At 43.1% G+C, this 19176-nt stretch overlaps 1 protein-coding gene across 3 annotated transcripts in view; it reads right to left on the bottom strand.

The window, feature by feature from the left end:
• The window catches only part of LOC132379101 (SH2 domain-containing adapter protein F-like), a 267029-nt gene that overhangs the window by 139499 nt on the left and 108354 nt on the right, over positions 1–19176 (bottom strand). For all 3 annotated transcript variants that reach the window (XM_059946666.1, XM_059946665.1, XM_059946668.1), the window contains exon 3: positions 855–1073. In XM_059946666.1, the coding sequence (XP_059802649.1) occupies positions 855–1073 (219 nt within the window). The remainder of the gene's footprint in view (positions 1–854; positions 1074–19176) is intronic.

The raw sequence follows: 19176 nt of genomic DNA, 5'->3' as shown, positions 1-19176 counted from the left end.
CAATGGCGTAGGTAGATTCTGACTGTAAACTGCACTTTAATGTAATGTAGTTGTTGTAGTTTACTTTTGCAAGTATTTACGATGTAAATGTGATATACAAATACTGTACAAATTTTGTACAGTTTTATCAACAGTTTTCACCATACGTTAATGAGGAAGAGTGAACAGTAAACGGTTAATCTTACTGCGATCCTGTTTTCATTGACTACGGTTTACCTTGGTGTTTAGTTCAGTGTTCTCTTACACCTGAGCGAGAACACTACAGGAACTGACCAACCAAGCGTTGGGAAGTGTGGGAAAAATCCACTCAGTGATAGGGAGTCACAGACTCCATCACCAGCGGCAATATCACCCTGGTGGTGCGAAGCATCGTTCCTGTGCCGTATGACTGCGTCAGTCAGAAAGCAGCTGTGGTCCTTAAGAAATGAATTAGGCCATTTGGCCCATCGAGTCTACTCCACTGCTCAATCATGGCTGTTTTCATCTCTTCTCAACCCTTATCTCCACCCTTCGCCCCGTAACCCTTAACCCCTTTACCAATCACAAATTTAATAATCTTTGCCTGAAATACACCCAATAACTTGGGCTCCACCCCCTCAGATGGCAACGAATTCAACACGTTCACTTTACTCTGGCTGAAGAAATTTCTCTTTGTTTCAGTTTTAAAGGACTGTCCTTTTATTCTGAGGTTGTGTCCTCCAATTCTAGACACTCCCTTTAATGGAAACATCCTCTCCACGACCACTCTAGTCAGTACTTTCAGTATGCAGGAGGTGTTAATGAGAACCTCCATTTTCATCCTTCTGAACTCTGTCAAGTACAGACCCAGACTTGTCAACGGGGAAACTAATTACCTGCGAAAGCCTTTGAGATCCGGCCCTTCTTCCACTCCCAGGGCTGGTCGTACTCGCCAGGAGGCCGCTCGTCATCCTCCGGGAGACGGCTCTCGCGAGGCCGGTGAGAGGGCACCCTCTCCGCGTCTGAGTCTCCGCCGTTCTCCGTGGGTTCGTAGGGCGTGTCGTACAGAGGCAGTGGCTTGTTGGAGGCATCCTTTGATCCCCGCCGGCGGATCTCTGCACAACAATGGGAGAGCATTTAGCAACACCAAACCCTCAACGACACAGTGGAAACAATGGTCAATGCACACCAGGGTTTGTCAGTGGATGGAAGGGATCAGGGAAAGATCAGGGTGGAACAAAGAAAGTTATAGAAACTTACAGCTGTGTCTAGTGTGTAGCCAAATCTGGGGGGAGTCGGTGAAAATAAAAAATGGGATTAATATAGAGTTAGTTTAAATGGATAGCATGGACTCAGTGGGCTGAAGGGCCTGTTTCTGACTCTGGGGTGAGAGACCTCCACCATCTGGGCCATGCAGCTACCAACAGGCAGGAGGTACAGAAGTCTGAACACATGAGATTCTGCAGATGCTGGAAATCCAGAACAACACGCACGGAGTGCTGGGGAGCCCAGCAAATCAGGTTTCATCTAGAGAAGGAAATAAACAGTTGATGCTTCTGGCCGAGACCCTCCTGATGAAGGGCCGACTGTTTATTCCTCTTCAGAGATGCTGCCTGATCTGCTGAGGTACAGAAGTCTGAAGTCCCACAGCACTAGGCTCAACAGCAGCTGTTTCCTTTGTTGGATCTGGTAACAACCATTTTGTTAGGTGTTACAAGAGCAAAAACTGAAAAAAGGGGAACAAAGTCACTGTGGATTTATACAAAAAACTAATTCAGACTAGACAGAAAGGGGCATTCCATTAATAATAGGGAGCCTATGAAATAGTCGGGTTCAGAGAGTGCTGACACAGGTTGTAGAGAAGCTTTTCGAAAAACACAGAACTATGCAATTACTGAAAAATCACTGAACAATGACACACAAACAGATAACTACATAAAAGTGTCAAATTATATAAAGAAAGAAGCTACAAGAAAAATAATATTTTAGACTTTAATCCAACATCCTCAATCATTCAGTTCTTGAACCAACCAACCAAAACCCTGTAACACTAAAGCTTTTTAGCAGTACCACATTTTTTTCTTTGTTCAAATAGTGTATTCTTGTAAAATTGAGCTTTATTTATAGCATCACACATAAATGCTGGAGGAACTCAGCAGGTCAGGCAGTGTCCATGGAGAGAAATGAACAGTAGACAGTTCAGGCTGAGATCATTTGTCAGGACTTGTGTGCATGAGTTTAATTTCTGTTGTTTTTGTGAATGCTGCTCATCTGATGCTCTGTTCCTGTGATGCTGCAGTAAGTAAAGTTCATCATTCCACCTGTGCACATGGATTAAAACCAGTTAAAACTGGTTTATACTGGTAAAAACTTAAAACTGGTTATACTGGTAAAAACTGGTTTTACACTGGTTAAAACTGGTAAAAACCAGTTTATACTGGTTAAAAAGTAAAAAACTGGATAACTGGTTAAAACTGGTTTATACTGGTAAAAACTGGTTTTAACTGGTGAAAACCAGTTAACACTTAAAACTGGTTAAATGCTTTATATTGGTAAAAACTGGTTTTAACTGGTTTAAACGTTTATACTGGTTAAAACCTGTTAAAACTGGTTTATACGGGCTAAAACTGGTTTATACGTAAAAACCAGTTCATACTAGTAAAAACTGGTTAAAACCTGTTAAAACTGGTTTATACTGGTTAAAACCTGTTAAACTGGTTTATACTGGCTAAAACTGGTTTATACTGGTAAAAACCGGTTTATACTGGTTAAAACTGGTTTATACTGGTTAAAACTGGTTTAAACCAGTTTAAACTGGTTAAAACTGGTAAAACATAAAAACTGGATAACTGATCAAATCTGGTTTATACGGGTTAAGACTGGTTAAAACCGGTTTATACTGGTAAACAAAATGGTTAAAACTGGTTTACACTGGTTAAAACTGGTGAAAACCGGTTAAAATTGGTTTATACTGGTAAATACTGGTTGAAACTGGTTTTATACAGGTTAAAACTGGTTTCTACTGCTAAAAACTGGTTTAAACCAGTTTATACTGGTAAAAACAGGTTAAAACCAGTTAAAACAAAACTGGTTTATACTGGTTAAAGCTGGTTTTACACAAGGAAATTCAAGCAACCCACACAAAATGCATCTATAGGGAGAAGCGCTGTCGACGTTTTGGGCCGAGGCCCTTCATCAGGACTAATCAGGAAAGATAGTAAGAGATTTGAAATAGGAGGGGGAGGGAAAAATGCAAAATGTTAGGAGAAGACCGGAAGCGGTGGGGTGAAGTTGAGGGCCGTGAAGGTGATTGTCAAAAGGGATACAGAGGTAGAGAAGGGAAAGGATCATGGGACGGGAGGCCTCGGGAGGAAGAAAGGGGGAGGGGAGCACCGGAAGGAAATAGAGAACAGGCAGAGTGATGGGCAGAGAGAGAAACAAAATTAAATATATCAGGGATGGGGTAAGAAGGGGAGGGGCATTAATGGAAGTTAGAGAAGTCAAAGTTCATGCCATCAGGTTGGAGGCTACCCTGCCGGTGTATAAGGTGTTGTTCCTCCAATCTGAGTGTGGCTTCATCTTGACAGTCGAGGAGGCCATGGATAGACATATCAGAATGGGAATGGGACGTGGAATTAAAATGTGTGGCCACTGGGAGATCCTGCTTTTTTCTGGCGGACCGAGTGTAGGTGTTCAGCGAAACAGTTTCCCAGTCTGCGTCGGGTCTCACCAATATATAAAAGGCCACACCGGGAGCACCAGACGCAGTATACCACACCAGCCGACTCACAGGTGAAGTGTTGCCTCACCTGGAAGGACTGTCTGGGGCGCTGAATGGTGGTGAGGGAGGAAGTGTAAGTGCAGGTATAGCACTTGTTCCGTTTACAAGGATAAGTGCCAGGAGGGAGATTGGTGGGAAGGGATGGGGGGGGTGACGAGTGGACAAGGGAGTCGCATAAGGAGTGATCCCTGCGGAAAGCAGAAAGAGGGGGAAGGGAAAAATGTGCTTGGTAGTGGGATCCCGTTGGAGGTGGCGGAAGTTATGGAGAATTATACGTTGGATCCAGAGGCTGGTGGGGTGGTAGGTGAGGACAAGGGGATCCCGTTTGATTTACTTTCCCTTTCGTTACCTTCCCGTCACTTCACTTGACTTTGGAACCGAGGAAACTGGAGCCAGGTTGGGGAGGGAGGAGGGGACACTGTTATAGCAGGACAAGAGGAACCCTATCCCGAGTGGGGTGGTGGGCGGATGGGGTGAGGGCAGATGTGTGGGAAATTGGAGTAAATCAAAGCATTAAATGGACAGCACAGTGGTTGGTGAAATGCTGATAAAACACCAGCCACTCAGCTTCAATCCACCGCTGTCACGCTCCTCATCCGTCGCCCTACAGGAGATGTGCACCATAACATGTATCGACGCAGTATGGCCAGACTGTGAGCTCTCCCTGGCTGAGGAAGGCATGACCAGGAGCAGAGGCTGGATCAGGGTCACTGAGAAGAACAACCCGTGTGGAGCAGACCATGCTTAATGTCCACTACCCCATGGGGCAGCACAGCGGCGTAGAGATCAGCTGAACACTTTACAGCTGTGAGATTGAAGCCATCCTTAAGTATAGAATTTGTCATGTTATCCCCATGTCTGCATGGTTTCCTCTGGGTGCTCTGGTTTCCTCGCACATTGCAAAGCTGAACAAGTTAAGGTTAATCAGCATGCTATGTTGGTGTCAGAAGTGTAAGCAGCCCAGCACAACCCTGGCTGATTTGATTTGGTGCAAACGATGCATCTCACTGCATGTTTCGAAGTACATGTGACTAATAAAGCTAATCTTTCACCTTAATAATGCCATACACACAAAATGCTGGAGGAACTCAGCAGACCTGGCAGCATCTATGGAAAAGAGTAAACAGCTGACATTTCATCTTCCCTTGTCCCTCGCCTCCACTAGATGCTGCTGATAGTTGCCCCCCCACCTCCCCCCATTGTCAACGGGAATCTCACTCACCTCCGAGCTGGAGAAGTTGTGGCTCGTTCCGGAGAGAGTTGAGTGTGTAAGTGTGCCAGAAAAATCCAGAGCACCTAGTGGAAACCACGAGGTCACAGGGAGAACGTGCAGACTCCATCCAGACAGCACAGGAGACCGGGACATCTACCAGTTTCCACACTGGAGTGATAGAACACTGCCAGAGGTGCAGCTCTTCTAACAAGTGAATGACTCAAAGTCCAACCTGCTCAGGTGACCATGGGATCTTGCTTTGCGCTTACTGGCTTCTTGTACAATGCCTCCTACATTAAATCAAATGGCTGCATTTCAGTTAAGTGCTTCACTGCTTACTAAACACCCAGGGGCATCCAAGAACCGTGGAAAATGCAAGAGAAAGGAAAGCTATTCATTTCAGTCTGGTTAACGGGCAATGAAAAGTTTACGAGCCTCTATTGAGACACTGAAGACCAGCAGAAATCTCTTTAAGCACACAGCAGCGTTGAGGACTGAAGTGTATTTGACCCTGAGTCTTGACTCCACCTGCCTCTGTGTCTGGTGTCTCTGCCTTTAAGTCAAATCTGTTACACAGGGGTGACACTTGGAGCTTTCAGGCAACTGGCCTGAAACGGTAACTCTGCTTCACACTCCCCGTGGCGATTGCTTGACCTGCTGAGTGCCTGAAGTGTTTTTTGTCCTTACAAGACATAAGACGTATGAGCAGGATTAGGCTGTTTAGCCCATCAGGCCTATTCCACCATTCAATCATAGCTGATTTATTTTCCTTCTCAATTCCATTTTCATTCCTGCCCCATTATCTTTGTCACCCTTACTAGTCAAGAATCTATCAACCTCTGATTTAAATATACCCAAAGACGGTCTTCCACAGCTGTCTGTAGCAATGAATTCCATTTGGCTAAATAAATTCCTCTTCATCTCTATTCTGAGTCTGTGTCCTCTGGTTTGAGATTCTCCCACTATTACAAACATCCTCTCCACGTCCACTCTATCTTAGTCTTTCAATAATCAGTTGGTTTCAATGAGATTCCTAAACTCCAGGAGTACGGGCCCAGACCCTTCAAATGCTCCTCATACAAACCGCCTCTGAACCCTCTGCAATGCCAGTACATCCTTTCTTAGATAAAGGCTCAAAACAGCTCACAATCCTCCAGATGCAGTTATAAAGCCTCAGCCTTCATTACTACTGCTAAACCTGCAAGTTAACATTTAGTAGTCCTGCACAAGGACTCCCAAGTCCCCTTGGGACTTCTGAATTTGCACCCTGTTTAGAAAATAGTCTACATCTTTATTCTTTCTACCAAAGTACATGGCCATACACTTCCAGACATTGTATTCCACCTGCCACTTCTCTGCCCATTGTCCTAATGTGTCCAAGTACTTCTAATTTCTCCCTTATTTTTGTATCATCTGCAAACTTGGCCACAAAGCCATTATTTCAGAGTTTTTCTACACCAGGAATGTGGCTGTCTCAGATCCTGTTTGTTGAAGTTTTTCCAGCGCCTGATTCATTTCTGCATGCAGGGCAGGTATAGTGAACTGACAGCTGTTTGCTCTTGGCTGTAGCCTCCAGCTGCAGTGTTACCGTTCTCTCATTTGTCAACACAGCTGGAAGTTGCTGACTTCTGCTCTGTCCCTGTCTTGCCCGCAAGGCCCCAACACCTGGCCTGCTGCATAAGCGGCAAGGGCAAAAACTGACTTGCATGGCTGACTCCCCTTCTGTATCTCTGCCCCATTGTGCCAAAGTGACCTACAGCCAATGAAATGTTTTCAAAATGCAATCATTGTTGTGATGTAGGAAACACAGCACTTATTTGCACAGTAAGATACCATTTGCACAGTAAGATACCATGAAATCCAAACTTTTCCCAGATGATTTTTTGGCATGTGGACCTTCATAATTGTTGGTACATTAACCATTAGACTATATGACATTGAGCAGAATTAGGTTATTCGGCCTACTGACATTTGATCGTGCTGATTTATCCCTCAGCAACACAGTGAATTATTGGCCTAGACCCATCTGCCTTAGTACCTGGAGCTGGATTTGAACTCAGCGAATTTCCATGGATGTACCTTGGAAAGTATTCTAACTGGTTGCATTACTGAATGGCACGGAGGAGCCACTGCATAGGATTGGGAAAAAGGTTGCTAACTCCAACAGCTCCATCATGGGCACTAGCCTCTCCAGCGCTAAAGATATCTTTAAAAGGCAATGCATCAAAAAGATGCCATTCATCATTAAGAACACCCATCAGCTAGGACAAGCCCTCTTCTCAATGCTACCATCGGGACCCTGAGGACTTGTGGAAACTGTGCTGTGGTTTCTTTCGAACTTATAGTCTTTTAACATCTTTGGACTACTTCTACTGTGCCCATGGTCTGTTATTTTAAATCAATTATGGTATTGTCTGCACTGTTGTAACTATATGTTAACTATAACTATATGTAACTATGTAGTTTTGTGTAGGTCTTGTAGCTTTAGTTTTGCAGCCTCTCCGGACTCTGGATTTGGGGATTGCCAAAAGTTATGTGGATTCTCTGGTGTAGTCTGTTTTGTCGTGTGCTTTTGTGATATAATTCTGGAGAACGTTGTCTCATTTTTTAACTGCATTGCATTTGTGGTTTCTAAATGACAAAAAACTGAAACTGAGCTGAACTGAAGGAGGTACAGGAGCCTGAAGACACACGCTCAATGATTTAGGAACAGTCTTCCTCTCCGCCATCAGATTTTTTGAATGGACAATGAACCCATATGTACCTCCTCACTATTATTTTTTCCTTTTTTTATTCTCTTTTTACACTGCTTATTAAATTTAATTTTGAATCCATACTTCTTATTGTAATTTATAGTTTATTATAAATTACAACATACTGCAGTCACAAAACAATATATTTCATGATACATGCCAGTGATATTAAGCCTGATTCTGATTCTAATTCACCTTATGACTGAGAAACGGGAATGCCATAGAGATTTCTGGTTCAGGTCTACAAGTTAAATGGCTTCCCATATGCTGATACCTTGTTTCCAGTTCCAATGAGCTGTTGGAGAGGAGGGAGGGCCATCATAGATTTCCATTGTTGCTGACCCATTTTTGGGCTCTGGCTGGTGAATTATAGCAGGGACTTTTAACACAAGTCTGACTTTCTTTTATCAGGCACAGGAGATGTAAGTCAAATTTGTGTCAGGGGGCGATGTTTTCATTGTAGCTGGGGCCACAAGAGGCTACAGATACTAGAACCCAGCACAGCACACGACATGCTGGAGGAACACGGCAGGTCAGGCAGCATCTGGCTTTCATAAATCTAAGTACTGAGTACATGACTAAATTGTATAAGAAGTTGTTGAGACTAAATTTGGAGTATAGTGTGTAGTTCTGGTCGGCTACAGGAAAGAGTACAGAGAAACGTTATCAGATGTTGCCAGTACTTGAGGACCTGAACTACAGGGAGGGTTGAATAGTAGGAATGTAGGAAAATGAGGGGAGATTATTCAAAATTATGAAGGTCATTGATAGGGTTAACACAAGTAGACCTTTTCCACTGAGGTTGGGAGAGACTAGAACAACAGGTCAGCTGTTTAGGGTGAAAGGTGAAATATTTAAGGTGAACTGGAGGGGGTACAGTACTTCTTCACTCAGAGGGGTACTGAGAGTGCGGAACGAACTGTCTTACGAACTGATGGATGTGAGTTCGATTTTGACATTCAAGAAAAGTTTGGATAAGTACATGGATGGGAGGGGTATGGAGGCGATGATACCTCTACAGGTCGAAGGGACTAAGCAGAATAACAGTTCAGCATGTTCCAGATGGGCCAAAGGGCCTGTTTCTATGCTGTAATGCTTGGTGAAACTGATTGATTTGACTGAGGGATACATGAGATACCATGGACAGCTCCCCTGCCGTTAGAACCAGCATCATGGTACCTTTCCTGTCACCCAGCAGAGCATCTCAGAATCAGAATCAGGTTTATTATCACCAGCATGTTATGTGAAATTTGTTAACTTAGTAGCAGCAGTTCAATGCAATCCAGAATCTAGCAGAGAAAATTAATAATAATAATAAAAATAAAATAATAATAAATAAACAAGTAAATCAATTACATATATTGAATAGATTTTTAAAAACATGCAAAAACAGAAATACTGTATGTTTTTAAAAAGTGAGGTAGTGTCCAAAGATTCAATGTCCATTTAGGAATCCAGTGGCAGAGGGGAAGAAGCTGTTCCTGAATCGCTGAGTGTGTGCCTTCAGGCTTCTGTACCTCCTACCTGATGGTAACAGTAAGAAAAGGGCATGCCCTGGGTGCTGGAGGTTTAGTCTTTGGTCTTGTTTTGTCTGGTGGATTTGGAGCTTCTTTCCGGGGAACGCGCTAAGATGGTAGTGCAATATTAATACGCAGCAGCCTCTCCGGACTCTGGATTGGGGATGCCAAACGTTATGTGGATTTCCTGGTGTAGTCTGTTTTGTCATGTGCTTTTGTGATATCATTGTCTCATTTTTTGGTTTCTAAATGACAATAAACTGAAACTGAACTGAATAACGGATGCTGCCTTTCTGAGACACCACTCACTAAAGATGTCCTGGGTACTTTGTAGGCTAGTACCCAAGATGCAGCTGACTAGGATTACGACCTTCAGCTTCTTTCGGTCCTGTGCAGTAGCCCCTCCATACCAGACGGTGATGCAGCCTGTCAGAATGCTCTCCATGGTACAACTATAGAGGTTTTTGAGTATATTTGTTGACATGCCAAATTGCTTCAAACTCCTAATAAAGTATAGCCACTGTCTTGCCTTCTTTATCTACATCGATATGTTGGGACCAGGTTAGATCCTCAGAGATCTTGACATCCAGGAACTTGAAGCTGCTCACTCTCTCCACTTCTGATCCCTCTATGAGGATTGATATGTGTTCCTTCATCTTACCCTTCTTGAAGTCCACAATCAGCTCTTTCGTCTTATTGATACTGAGTGCCAGGTTGTCGCTGTGACACCACTCGACTAGTTGGCATATCTCACTCCTGTAGGCCCTCTCGTCACCACCTGAGATTCTACCAACAATGGTTGTATTATTAACAAATTTATAGAGGTATTTGAGGTATGCCTAACCACACAGTCATGAGTATACAGAGAGTAGATCAGTGGGCTAAGCACACACCCCTGAGGTGCACCAGTGCTGATTGTCAATGAGGAGGATATGTTATCACCAATCTGTACAGATTATGGTCTTCCAGTTAGGAAGTCAGGATCCAATTGCAGAGGGGGGTACAGAAGTCCAGGTTCTGCAACTTCTCAATCAGGATTGTGGGAATGATGGTATCAAATGCTGAGCTATAGTTGATGAACAGCATCCTTTCATAGGTGTTTGTGTTGTCTGGGTGGTCTAAAGCTGTGTGAAGAGCCACTGAGATTGTGTCTGCCGTTGACCTATTGTGGCGATAGGCAAACTGCAGTAGATCCAGGTCTTTGCCGAGGCAGGAGTTCAGTCCAGTCATGACTAACCTCTCAAAGCATTTCATCACTGTCGACATGAGTCTACTACCAGGTGATAGTCATTAAGGCAGCCCACGTTATTCTTCTTAGGCACTGGTATAATTGTTGCCTTTTTGAAGCAAGTGGGAACTTCCACTTGTAGCAATGAGAGGTTGAAAATGTCCTTGAATACACCCGCTAGTTGGTTGGCACAGGTTTTCAGAGCCACACCAGGAACTCCATCGGACCTTCCGCCTTGCGAGGATTCACTCTGTTTAAAGACAGTCTAACATCGGCTTCTGAGACGAAGATCACAGGGTCATCAGGTGCAGCAGGGATCTTCACAGCTGTAGTTGTGTTCTCCCTTTCAAAGCATGCATAGAAGGCGTTGAGTTCATCTGGTAGTGAAGCATCGCTTCCATTCATGTTATTGGGTTTTGCTTTGTAGAAAGTAATGTCTTGTAAACCCTGCCAGAGTTGCCATGCATCCGATGTCATCTCCAACCTCGTTTGAAATTGTCTCTTTGCCTTTGAAATAGCCTTCCACAAATCATACCTGGTTTTCTGGTACAACCCTGGGTTGCCAGACTTGAATGCCACAGATCTAGCCTTCAGCAGACGATGTACCTCCTGGTTTATCCATGGCTTTTGGCTTGGGAATGCACAGCAAGTCTTTGTGGGCACACACTCATCTACACAGGTTTTAATGAAGTCGGTAACAACTGCAGTATACTCATCCAGGTTTGAAGATGAATCCCTGAATACAGTCCAGACCACCTATTCAAAGCAGTCCTGTAGGCGCTCCTGTGCTTCCCTTGTCCAAACCCTTTTGGTCTTCACTGCTGGTGCTGCAGTCTTCAGTCTCTGCCTATAGAAGTATAGCCAGGTGATCAGACTTACCAAAGTGAGGGTGTGGAACAGCACGGTAGGCATTCTTGATAGTGGTGTAGCAATGGTCCAGTGTGTTGTTTCCTCCGGTATTGCAAGTGATCCATTGATGGTAGTTGCTTAGTGATTTTTTTCAGACCGGCCTGGTTAAAATCTCCCAAAATGATGGTGAAGGCGTTAGGGTGTGCTGTTTCATGCATGTTGATCTGATTACTGACATCATCTAAAGCCTGTTTGACATTGGCCTGAGATGGAATGTAAACTGCTACCAAAGTGACCCCAAGAACTCCCGTGGTGGGTAAAAATGACGGCAGTTTACTGCTAGATATTCCAGGTCTGGTGAGCAGAATTGGGGCAGCACTGATATATTTGTGCACCAAGAAGAGTTGATTATGAGGCATACTCCTCCACCTCTGCCTTTGAGAGACTCTATAGGTCAATTCTGATGGTGTCTCATCTGAAACTTGTACAACACTTACTCAGTACTGCACAGGTCTGGACTTTTGTGTCCCATTCTAGAATGGGACTTGAACAAACTGAAGGGGGAGAACAATGGCTAGAGAGGGTGGGGGTGTGGCAAAAGGTTACAGCATAGGGAGGCAGGGTTATATTCTGGACCGTGATAAAAGGTGAACGACGAATAATCAAGCTGTTCGAATCCCAAATCCTGCACCAACTATATATGAAGACCGCCATTCCCTTCTTCAATTAACTGTGAGTCTCCCTGAATCGAGCAGCTCGTTCATTTTGGTCCTGGTGCATTGAGACCAAATGGCCTTTCTCACAGCACCTTGTATAATTACAGGGTTACACTCTGACCATGTGCCTCTCTGCATGTGTTGATTGTTTGAACAATACCCTAGAGGCTTCACAATACAATCATTAATACTCTCCATTCACACGGACAATCAATCACCCAAATATAACCTCTATGCCAAGATAATGTGGATTATTGATGACCCTCTTGCTGCACAATTAGCAAATGCGAGTAGTTATACAGAAAACAGCATAAATCACCCTTACTAACAGACAGAACTGCACAACCAATGCAAATAGAGCTAAACTCCTTTTCTTTCTTAAATCTTACCCTGCAATAGAGGACTACAGCTAAAAGCACCGAAACCCAAATCTCACCAAGTGCCAGCACTTCCCACTGACCTTGAGTCAACGAGCTATTCATCACAAGAACTAAAGATTAGCTTTGCCTGTCACACATACATTGAAATATAGAAATAGGCAGTGAAATGCAGCATTTTGCGCCAACAACCAACGCAGCCTGCGGATGTACTGGGAACAGCCTGCGAGTTTCAACACAGTTCCAGAACCAACATAGCATGCTCACTATGTTCAGCAGTATGATTTTAACGATTTTTTTTGAAGATTAGCTTTATTTATCACAAGTATGTCAAAAACCTGCAGTGAAAATATGTTGTTTGCTTCAATGACCAACACAACCTGAGGATGTTATCAGGCAGCCCGTAGAGTCGCCATGCTTCTAGTGCCAACAGATCTTGCCCACAACTTATTTACACTCACCCATACATGGAAGGAAACTGGAGCACCTGAAAGGAAATCCATGTAGTCATGGGGAGAACATACAAGCTCCTTACAAACAGCAGCAGGAATTGTACCCCGACTGAGATCACTGGTGCTGTAAAGTGTTATGCTAACAGTTACATTACTGTGCGTCCATGTATGCTACCATATATTTGCCACTCAAAGCTTAACAAGATAGAGGACATCAGCCAAAAATGCCCAAACCTTGATCTTGCCATGTGTCAGATCTTCACACTAACCTTGAGATGGCTCATAGGAGTCCTAAAATCTACAACACTCCCATAAAACCACAAGATATAGGAGCAGAATTAGGCCATTCCGCTTACTGAGTCTTTTCTAGCATTCCATCATGGCTGATTAATTATCCCACCTCAATCCCATTCTCCTTCCTTTTCCCCATAACCTATGACGCCTTTATTAGAAAGAACCTGCCTTAATTATAACCAATGACCTGGCCTCCACGAATGTCTGTGGCAATGAATTCCTCAGATTCACCACCCTCTAGCTAAACAAGTTAATTTTCACAGTCCTGAAACTGTGTCCTCTGGTCTTAGACTCTCCCACTACTGAAAACATCCTCTCCATGTACACTCTAAATTTAGGAGGTTTCAATAACATCCCCCCATGTTGTTCTAAACTCCAGCAAGTACAGGCCAAGAACCAACAAACTCTCCTAATACATTAACCTTTCATTCCTGAGCTTACTCTTGTAAAACTCCTCTGGACCCTCTCCCATGCCAGCACTTCCTTTACAGGACCCAAAACTGCTCATAATACTCCAAATGTGGTCTGAGTGTTGCCTTATAAATTCTCAGCATTACATCCTTACCTTTATATTCTAGTCCTCCTGAAATGACTTCTGATGCAGCATTTCTCTTCCTTACCACTGACTCAAACTGCAAGTTAACCTTCAGGAAATCCTGCACTAGGACTCCGAAGTACCTTTGTACTTCCATAACTGCAGGAACCTTGCATTCCATTCTCTCTTTCAGCCTGGGCACATGATTTGCAAGCAAAAAATAAAACAGGAGTGGGTCAGTCAGCCCTTCCAATGTATGATTTGCCCCAGGCCTGATCTATACCAGTTCCCATAGCACTCAACTGCCAGATCTTTCAAAATTATGTCCACCTCCTTTTTAAATATCTCCAATGATCCAACCTCTACAACCCTCCTGAGCACAGAAATTCACCATTAAGATTGTAATCTGTCTAGGACACACTCAATAATAATCCCATGGATGGCAATTTCACAACACAGACTCCTTTGACAAGCATAAAAACCAAATGTCCAAACCTGTGGTTCTTCTGAACAGGATTACTATTGAAATAGCCACCTGAGGACTCACAAATAGAGAATTCCTTCGGAGAGAGGCTGCCAAACTGGGTCCACAGACCTTGCTAAAAGGTATTGGTCTGTGGCATTAAAAAGGCTGGGAACCCCTGCCTTAGGAGAACATCACATTTGACTCGGGTTGATTGTACTATGCTATACTATTAGAACAGCACATCTCTCACAAACTTGTCACTACATTCCTCAGTTTTGAATGATCTACCTCCAATCTTATTCAAGATTCTCCCACTATTTGAACATTTCAACATGTTATGTCCTTTCAGATGTTTATATGCTATAATAATTGGATTTATGTAGGGTTAGTACAATCATGCGGTTGAGAGCAGCATAGAGTCACTGGATGCAGTGTTGTATGTCTCTATGACTCCAATACGATCAGTCCCCATTTGTCTAAACTCGAAGAAACATAGATCTAATTTCTTAAGGTTCTTGTCATAGAGCAACTCGTCATTTTAAGAATTAGCCTGGTGATTCCCGTTTGGACCACCTCCAATGCCACTGGATCATTTCTCAAATGCGAAGGATGAACTGTGGACACTCCTCCAGACCCTGCCTCACTAATAACCTCTACACTTGTAATAATACTTCACTGTTTCTAAATTCCAACCCTCTTACAATAAAGGTTAGATGTTATTTCCCTTGGGAATGAAGGCAAATCTATCTTCTACCTGACAAGCTTTCACGATGTGCGCACATGAATACCTTGACCTCTCTGTACTTCACTCATTTGTAATCTTTCTCCATTTAGATAACAATCTCCCCTTAAGTTCCTCTTACTGAAAGGCACTGCTTCTCATAATTTCAGAATCAGAAATTGGGCACATTATCACTGACAGAAGTCTTCAAATTTGTCGTTTCTCAGCAGCAGTACAGTGCAAGATATAAAAATTACTGTATGTAATTCCACCATGGACTGTCTCAAGTCTGGCTGCAAAAGGAGGAGGGTTGAATCTGGGGCTAGCAACCCCATTCCATAAAAAAAACTCAGAGCTACCAAAATGCCGAAAGAAGCCTCAAAGACCTCATCCCTGGGAGATGGAGAATCTTCACCTAGAAGATGAGTTACACCTGGGGACACTTGAAAGACGGGCTCCGGACAGAGGAATCTGGTAAGCTGCTGTCAGCAGACTATGCTCCTGTAGGGCTGATGAGCTTAGGCAGAAGGAATTCTGAATAGATAGACAGTGCAAAAAAGGAATAGTGAGGTAATGTCCATGGGTTCATGGACCATTCAGAAATCTTATGACAGAGGTGAAGAGTGTGTTCCTAAAACATTGAATGTGGGTCCTGTACCTTCTCCCTGATGTTGAGGATCCTTAGCACCACCTCTTGAAGATATCCTCAATGGAGCCGTGGCTGTGCTCATGATGGAGCTGATGAGTCTACAACCCTCTGTACCTTTTCCTGATCCAATGCATTGGAGCCTTCACACCAGGCAGTCAAGTAGCTAATCAAGATGCTCTCCATGGTACATCTGTAAAATTTGCTGGGACCTTTGGTGACATATCAAATCTCCTCAAACTGTTCATGATGTATAGTCATGTTTACCTCGTCTCAGGAAAACATGCTGCTTACAGTGGAAATGAGCACACCCCAATCTTTGCAGTAGTGAGCAAAACACTAACCTCCCCTAATTAAAACTCTGGGCAGCGCTGTAGCTGGTGGTTTGCACAATGCTTTATAGTACAAGGGACACAAGTTCAATTCCCGCCACTGCCTGTACGTTCTCTCCGTGACCATGTGGGTTTTGTCCAAGTGCTCCAGATTCCTCCCACAGTCCAAAGATGTGCCAGTTGGTAGGTTAATTAGTCATTGCAAATTGTCCCGTGATTAGGGTAGCATTAAGTTGGGGAGTTGCTGGGCAGCATGGCTCGAAGGGGCCAGAAGGGCAACTTCACGTTATATCTCAATAAATAAATATTTTAATAGAGCTTTTGCTGTATCGAAATGATGATGGGATACATTGATTTCCAATGCATCTGGGGACAAAGGTAAGACAAGAGGACTGGAAATCCCAGCACCACAAGTAGGGATAAGGATTTCCAGAAGATGTAGGGAGGATTTCTCATCAAGTTGGATGTGAGAGTTAGTAAGTTTGGTTCAAAATTTATATCCTTTAACACAGCAAGTACTCTTTTGAGAGCACAGTCAGAGGAGCATAACAGTTAATTAAAAACTACCACATCTAATCCATTCCTTCAGTGCTAAATTCTGCATTTAATCAGAGCACAGTGTCTAACTACTTCAGTTTGTCTAATCTATTTTCAATCTCTATATGGTCAATATTTGAATATAAATTAATGGGCAGGTTTATTGAGCAACCAGTCGTACTTGTTCAGAACATCCAGTGATGCCCCTCTCACACACAAAATTCTAACTCCATAGAGGCTCTTCTCACATTGAAGAGATCTTATAGAAAATCTCCTGAAGACAATTATATTTGTAGAGAATCCTCAGAATAAGGACTGAAAACACTCCCAGAGAGGGATTGATTGGTTCATCCTGGAAGTTCCTCAAGATTGCTGTGCAGAGGACTTTCTCAAAAATGTAGCTATATTTCCAGATGTTCCCTAGCATTATACCAATATTCACAAAAGGTCCAAAGGACTACATCAAAAGTTATAGAAACTTCACAGCACTTTTATAGAGGATGGTACCAGCCAGCTACATTAATAAGCAAATATTGAGTAGTAAATGACCCATAACATTTCACAATGATGGAATTGATTGTGAATTTCAGGAAGGGAAAGTTGGGAGAACACCCACCAGTCCCCATTGAGGGGTTAGGGGTGGAAAGTGTGAACAATTTCCAGTTCCTGATTGACAACATCTTGGAGGATCTATTCTGGATCCAACACGTAATCACAAAGGAGTCACACCAGCAAGTCTATTTCATTATGAATATTAAGAGATTTGTTATATGACTAAAGATATTTTTACAGATAATATACAGAGAACATTCAAATTGGTTGCATCACTGATTTGAAAGCACAGAGGCTGCAGAGGGTCATGGATTCAGCCATTCCCATCATTGAGAATATCTTCAAGATGCAGTCTCTCAAGAAGGAAACATCCATTTTTAAAAAGCCTCCCCATTGGAATATGCCTTCTTCTCACTACTACTACCATCAGGGAGCAGGTAAAGGAACCTAAAGATTCACACTCAATGATTTAAGAACAGCTTCTATCTCTCTGCCATCAGATTTCTGAACAGTCCACAAACGCATGAACCTAATCCTTTTTTTGCACTATTTCTTTCTTTTTTGTAGTTGATAGTAATTTTATATCTTTATACAGTACTGTTGCCACTTAACAACAAATTTCATATCATGTATGTCAGTGATGATAAATTTGATTCTAATTTTGAAATGGCTTTTCAAAAGAGACATTGGTTTTTAGAGAGTCATTGGGATGGACTGACAGAGAGAGGCAGGGTTTAATAAGTACATTAAAGTAAAGACAAAGATGTCCAGGGAGGGAATTCCAGAGTGAAAATGCATGCTAGGTAAAGCCCCACACACCAATGGTTTAGGGATTAAATACCAATAGTCTTACAGTCTCTGAGAATGTGCTAATAGAGGAAGTCAGCACCACAGTAAGAGCTGAATAGTTGCCGTAACCCACAAGACTATAAGACATAAGAACTGAATTAGGTCACTTAGCCCATCAAGTTTCCTCTGCCATTCTATCATGGCTGATTTATTATCTCTCTTAACCCCATTCTCCTGCCTTCTCCAAGTTCCTTTGATGCCCTGACTAACCAAGAACCTATCAACTTACGCTTTGAGTATGACGCCTGTGGCATTAAATTCCATAGATTCACCACCCTCTGGCTAAAGAAATTCCTTTTCAAAAAGCACATCCCTCTGTTCTGAGTCTGTTCCCTCTGGTCTTAGACTTACCCATTACAGGAAAAATTATCTCCACATCCACTCTATCTAGGCCTTACAATATTCAGTAGGTTTCAGTGAGACCTCCCCCCCCACTAATTCTTCTAAACTCCAGTGAGTACAGGCCCAGAGCCAACAAGCGTTACTCATGTTAACCCTTTCATTCAAAGAATCATTGTTGTGAACCTCCTCTGGAGCCTTTCCAATACCAACAGTTCTTAGATAAGGGGCCCAAAACTGGTCACAATATTCCAAGTGCAGCCTGACCAATGCATTTGCATCACATCCTTGCTCTTATATTCTAGTCCTCTTGAAAAAATGCTAACATTGCATTTGCCTTCCTCACCACTGACTCTGCCTGCAAGTTAACCTTTAGGGAATTCTGCATAAGGACTCCCAAGCCCATTTGCACCTCTGAATTTTGAATTTTCTCCCTGTTTAGAAAATAGTCTACATCTTTGCTCCTTCTACCAAAGTGCATAACCACACACTTCCCTACACTATACCACCTGAGTCATCTTCATAACGTGCTGGAGGAACAAAAGAAAATGACCAGTAAGGTCTCTGGTCTTTAAACAGGGCACCATGGTCATTGTGTGGGAGCTACGGTTGTGTAGTGGTTAGCCTAACACTTTACAGCACCAACTGTAAGATCAGGGTTCAATTCCCACTGTGGTCTGTAAGGAGTTTGTACATTCTCTCTGTGACCATGTGAGATACCTCTATGAGCTCCACAGTCCAAGGATGTATGTGTTAGGTTTAGTAAGCTGTGGGCATGTGATGTTGGTGCCAGAAACATGGCTGCCCTCAGCACATCCTCGGAATGTGTAGCTTGTTGACGCAAACATTGCATTTCACTGTATGTTTTGATGTACAAGTGACAAATGAAGCTAATAGAATCTAAGGAAACAATGCCTGAGCAGAAAAGGGAAAGAGCCTGCTCACTCCTATCTCAGTTGGATGTATTCTACCCAACCACATGGCGAACTGCCAGATAAACATTAGACAGTGTTTCACTCAATTTCTCCTCATGGGATCCTCAGCCCTGACCAATCAATTAA

This window comes from Hypanus sabinus, chromosome 21 (assembly GCF_030144855.1).
Source record: "Hypanus sabinus isolate sHypSab1 chromosome 21, sHypSab1.hap1, whole genome shotgun sequence".
NCBI classification, from domain to species: Eukaryota; Metazoa; Chordata; class Chondrichthyes; order Myliobatiformes; family Dasyatidae; genus Hypanus; species Hypanus sabinus.
Note: the sequence above shows the minus strand (reverse complement) of the source record. Positions and strands in the feature narration are given on the sequence as shown.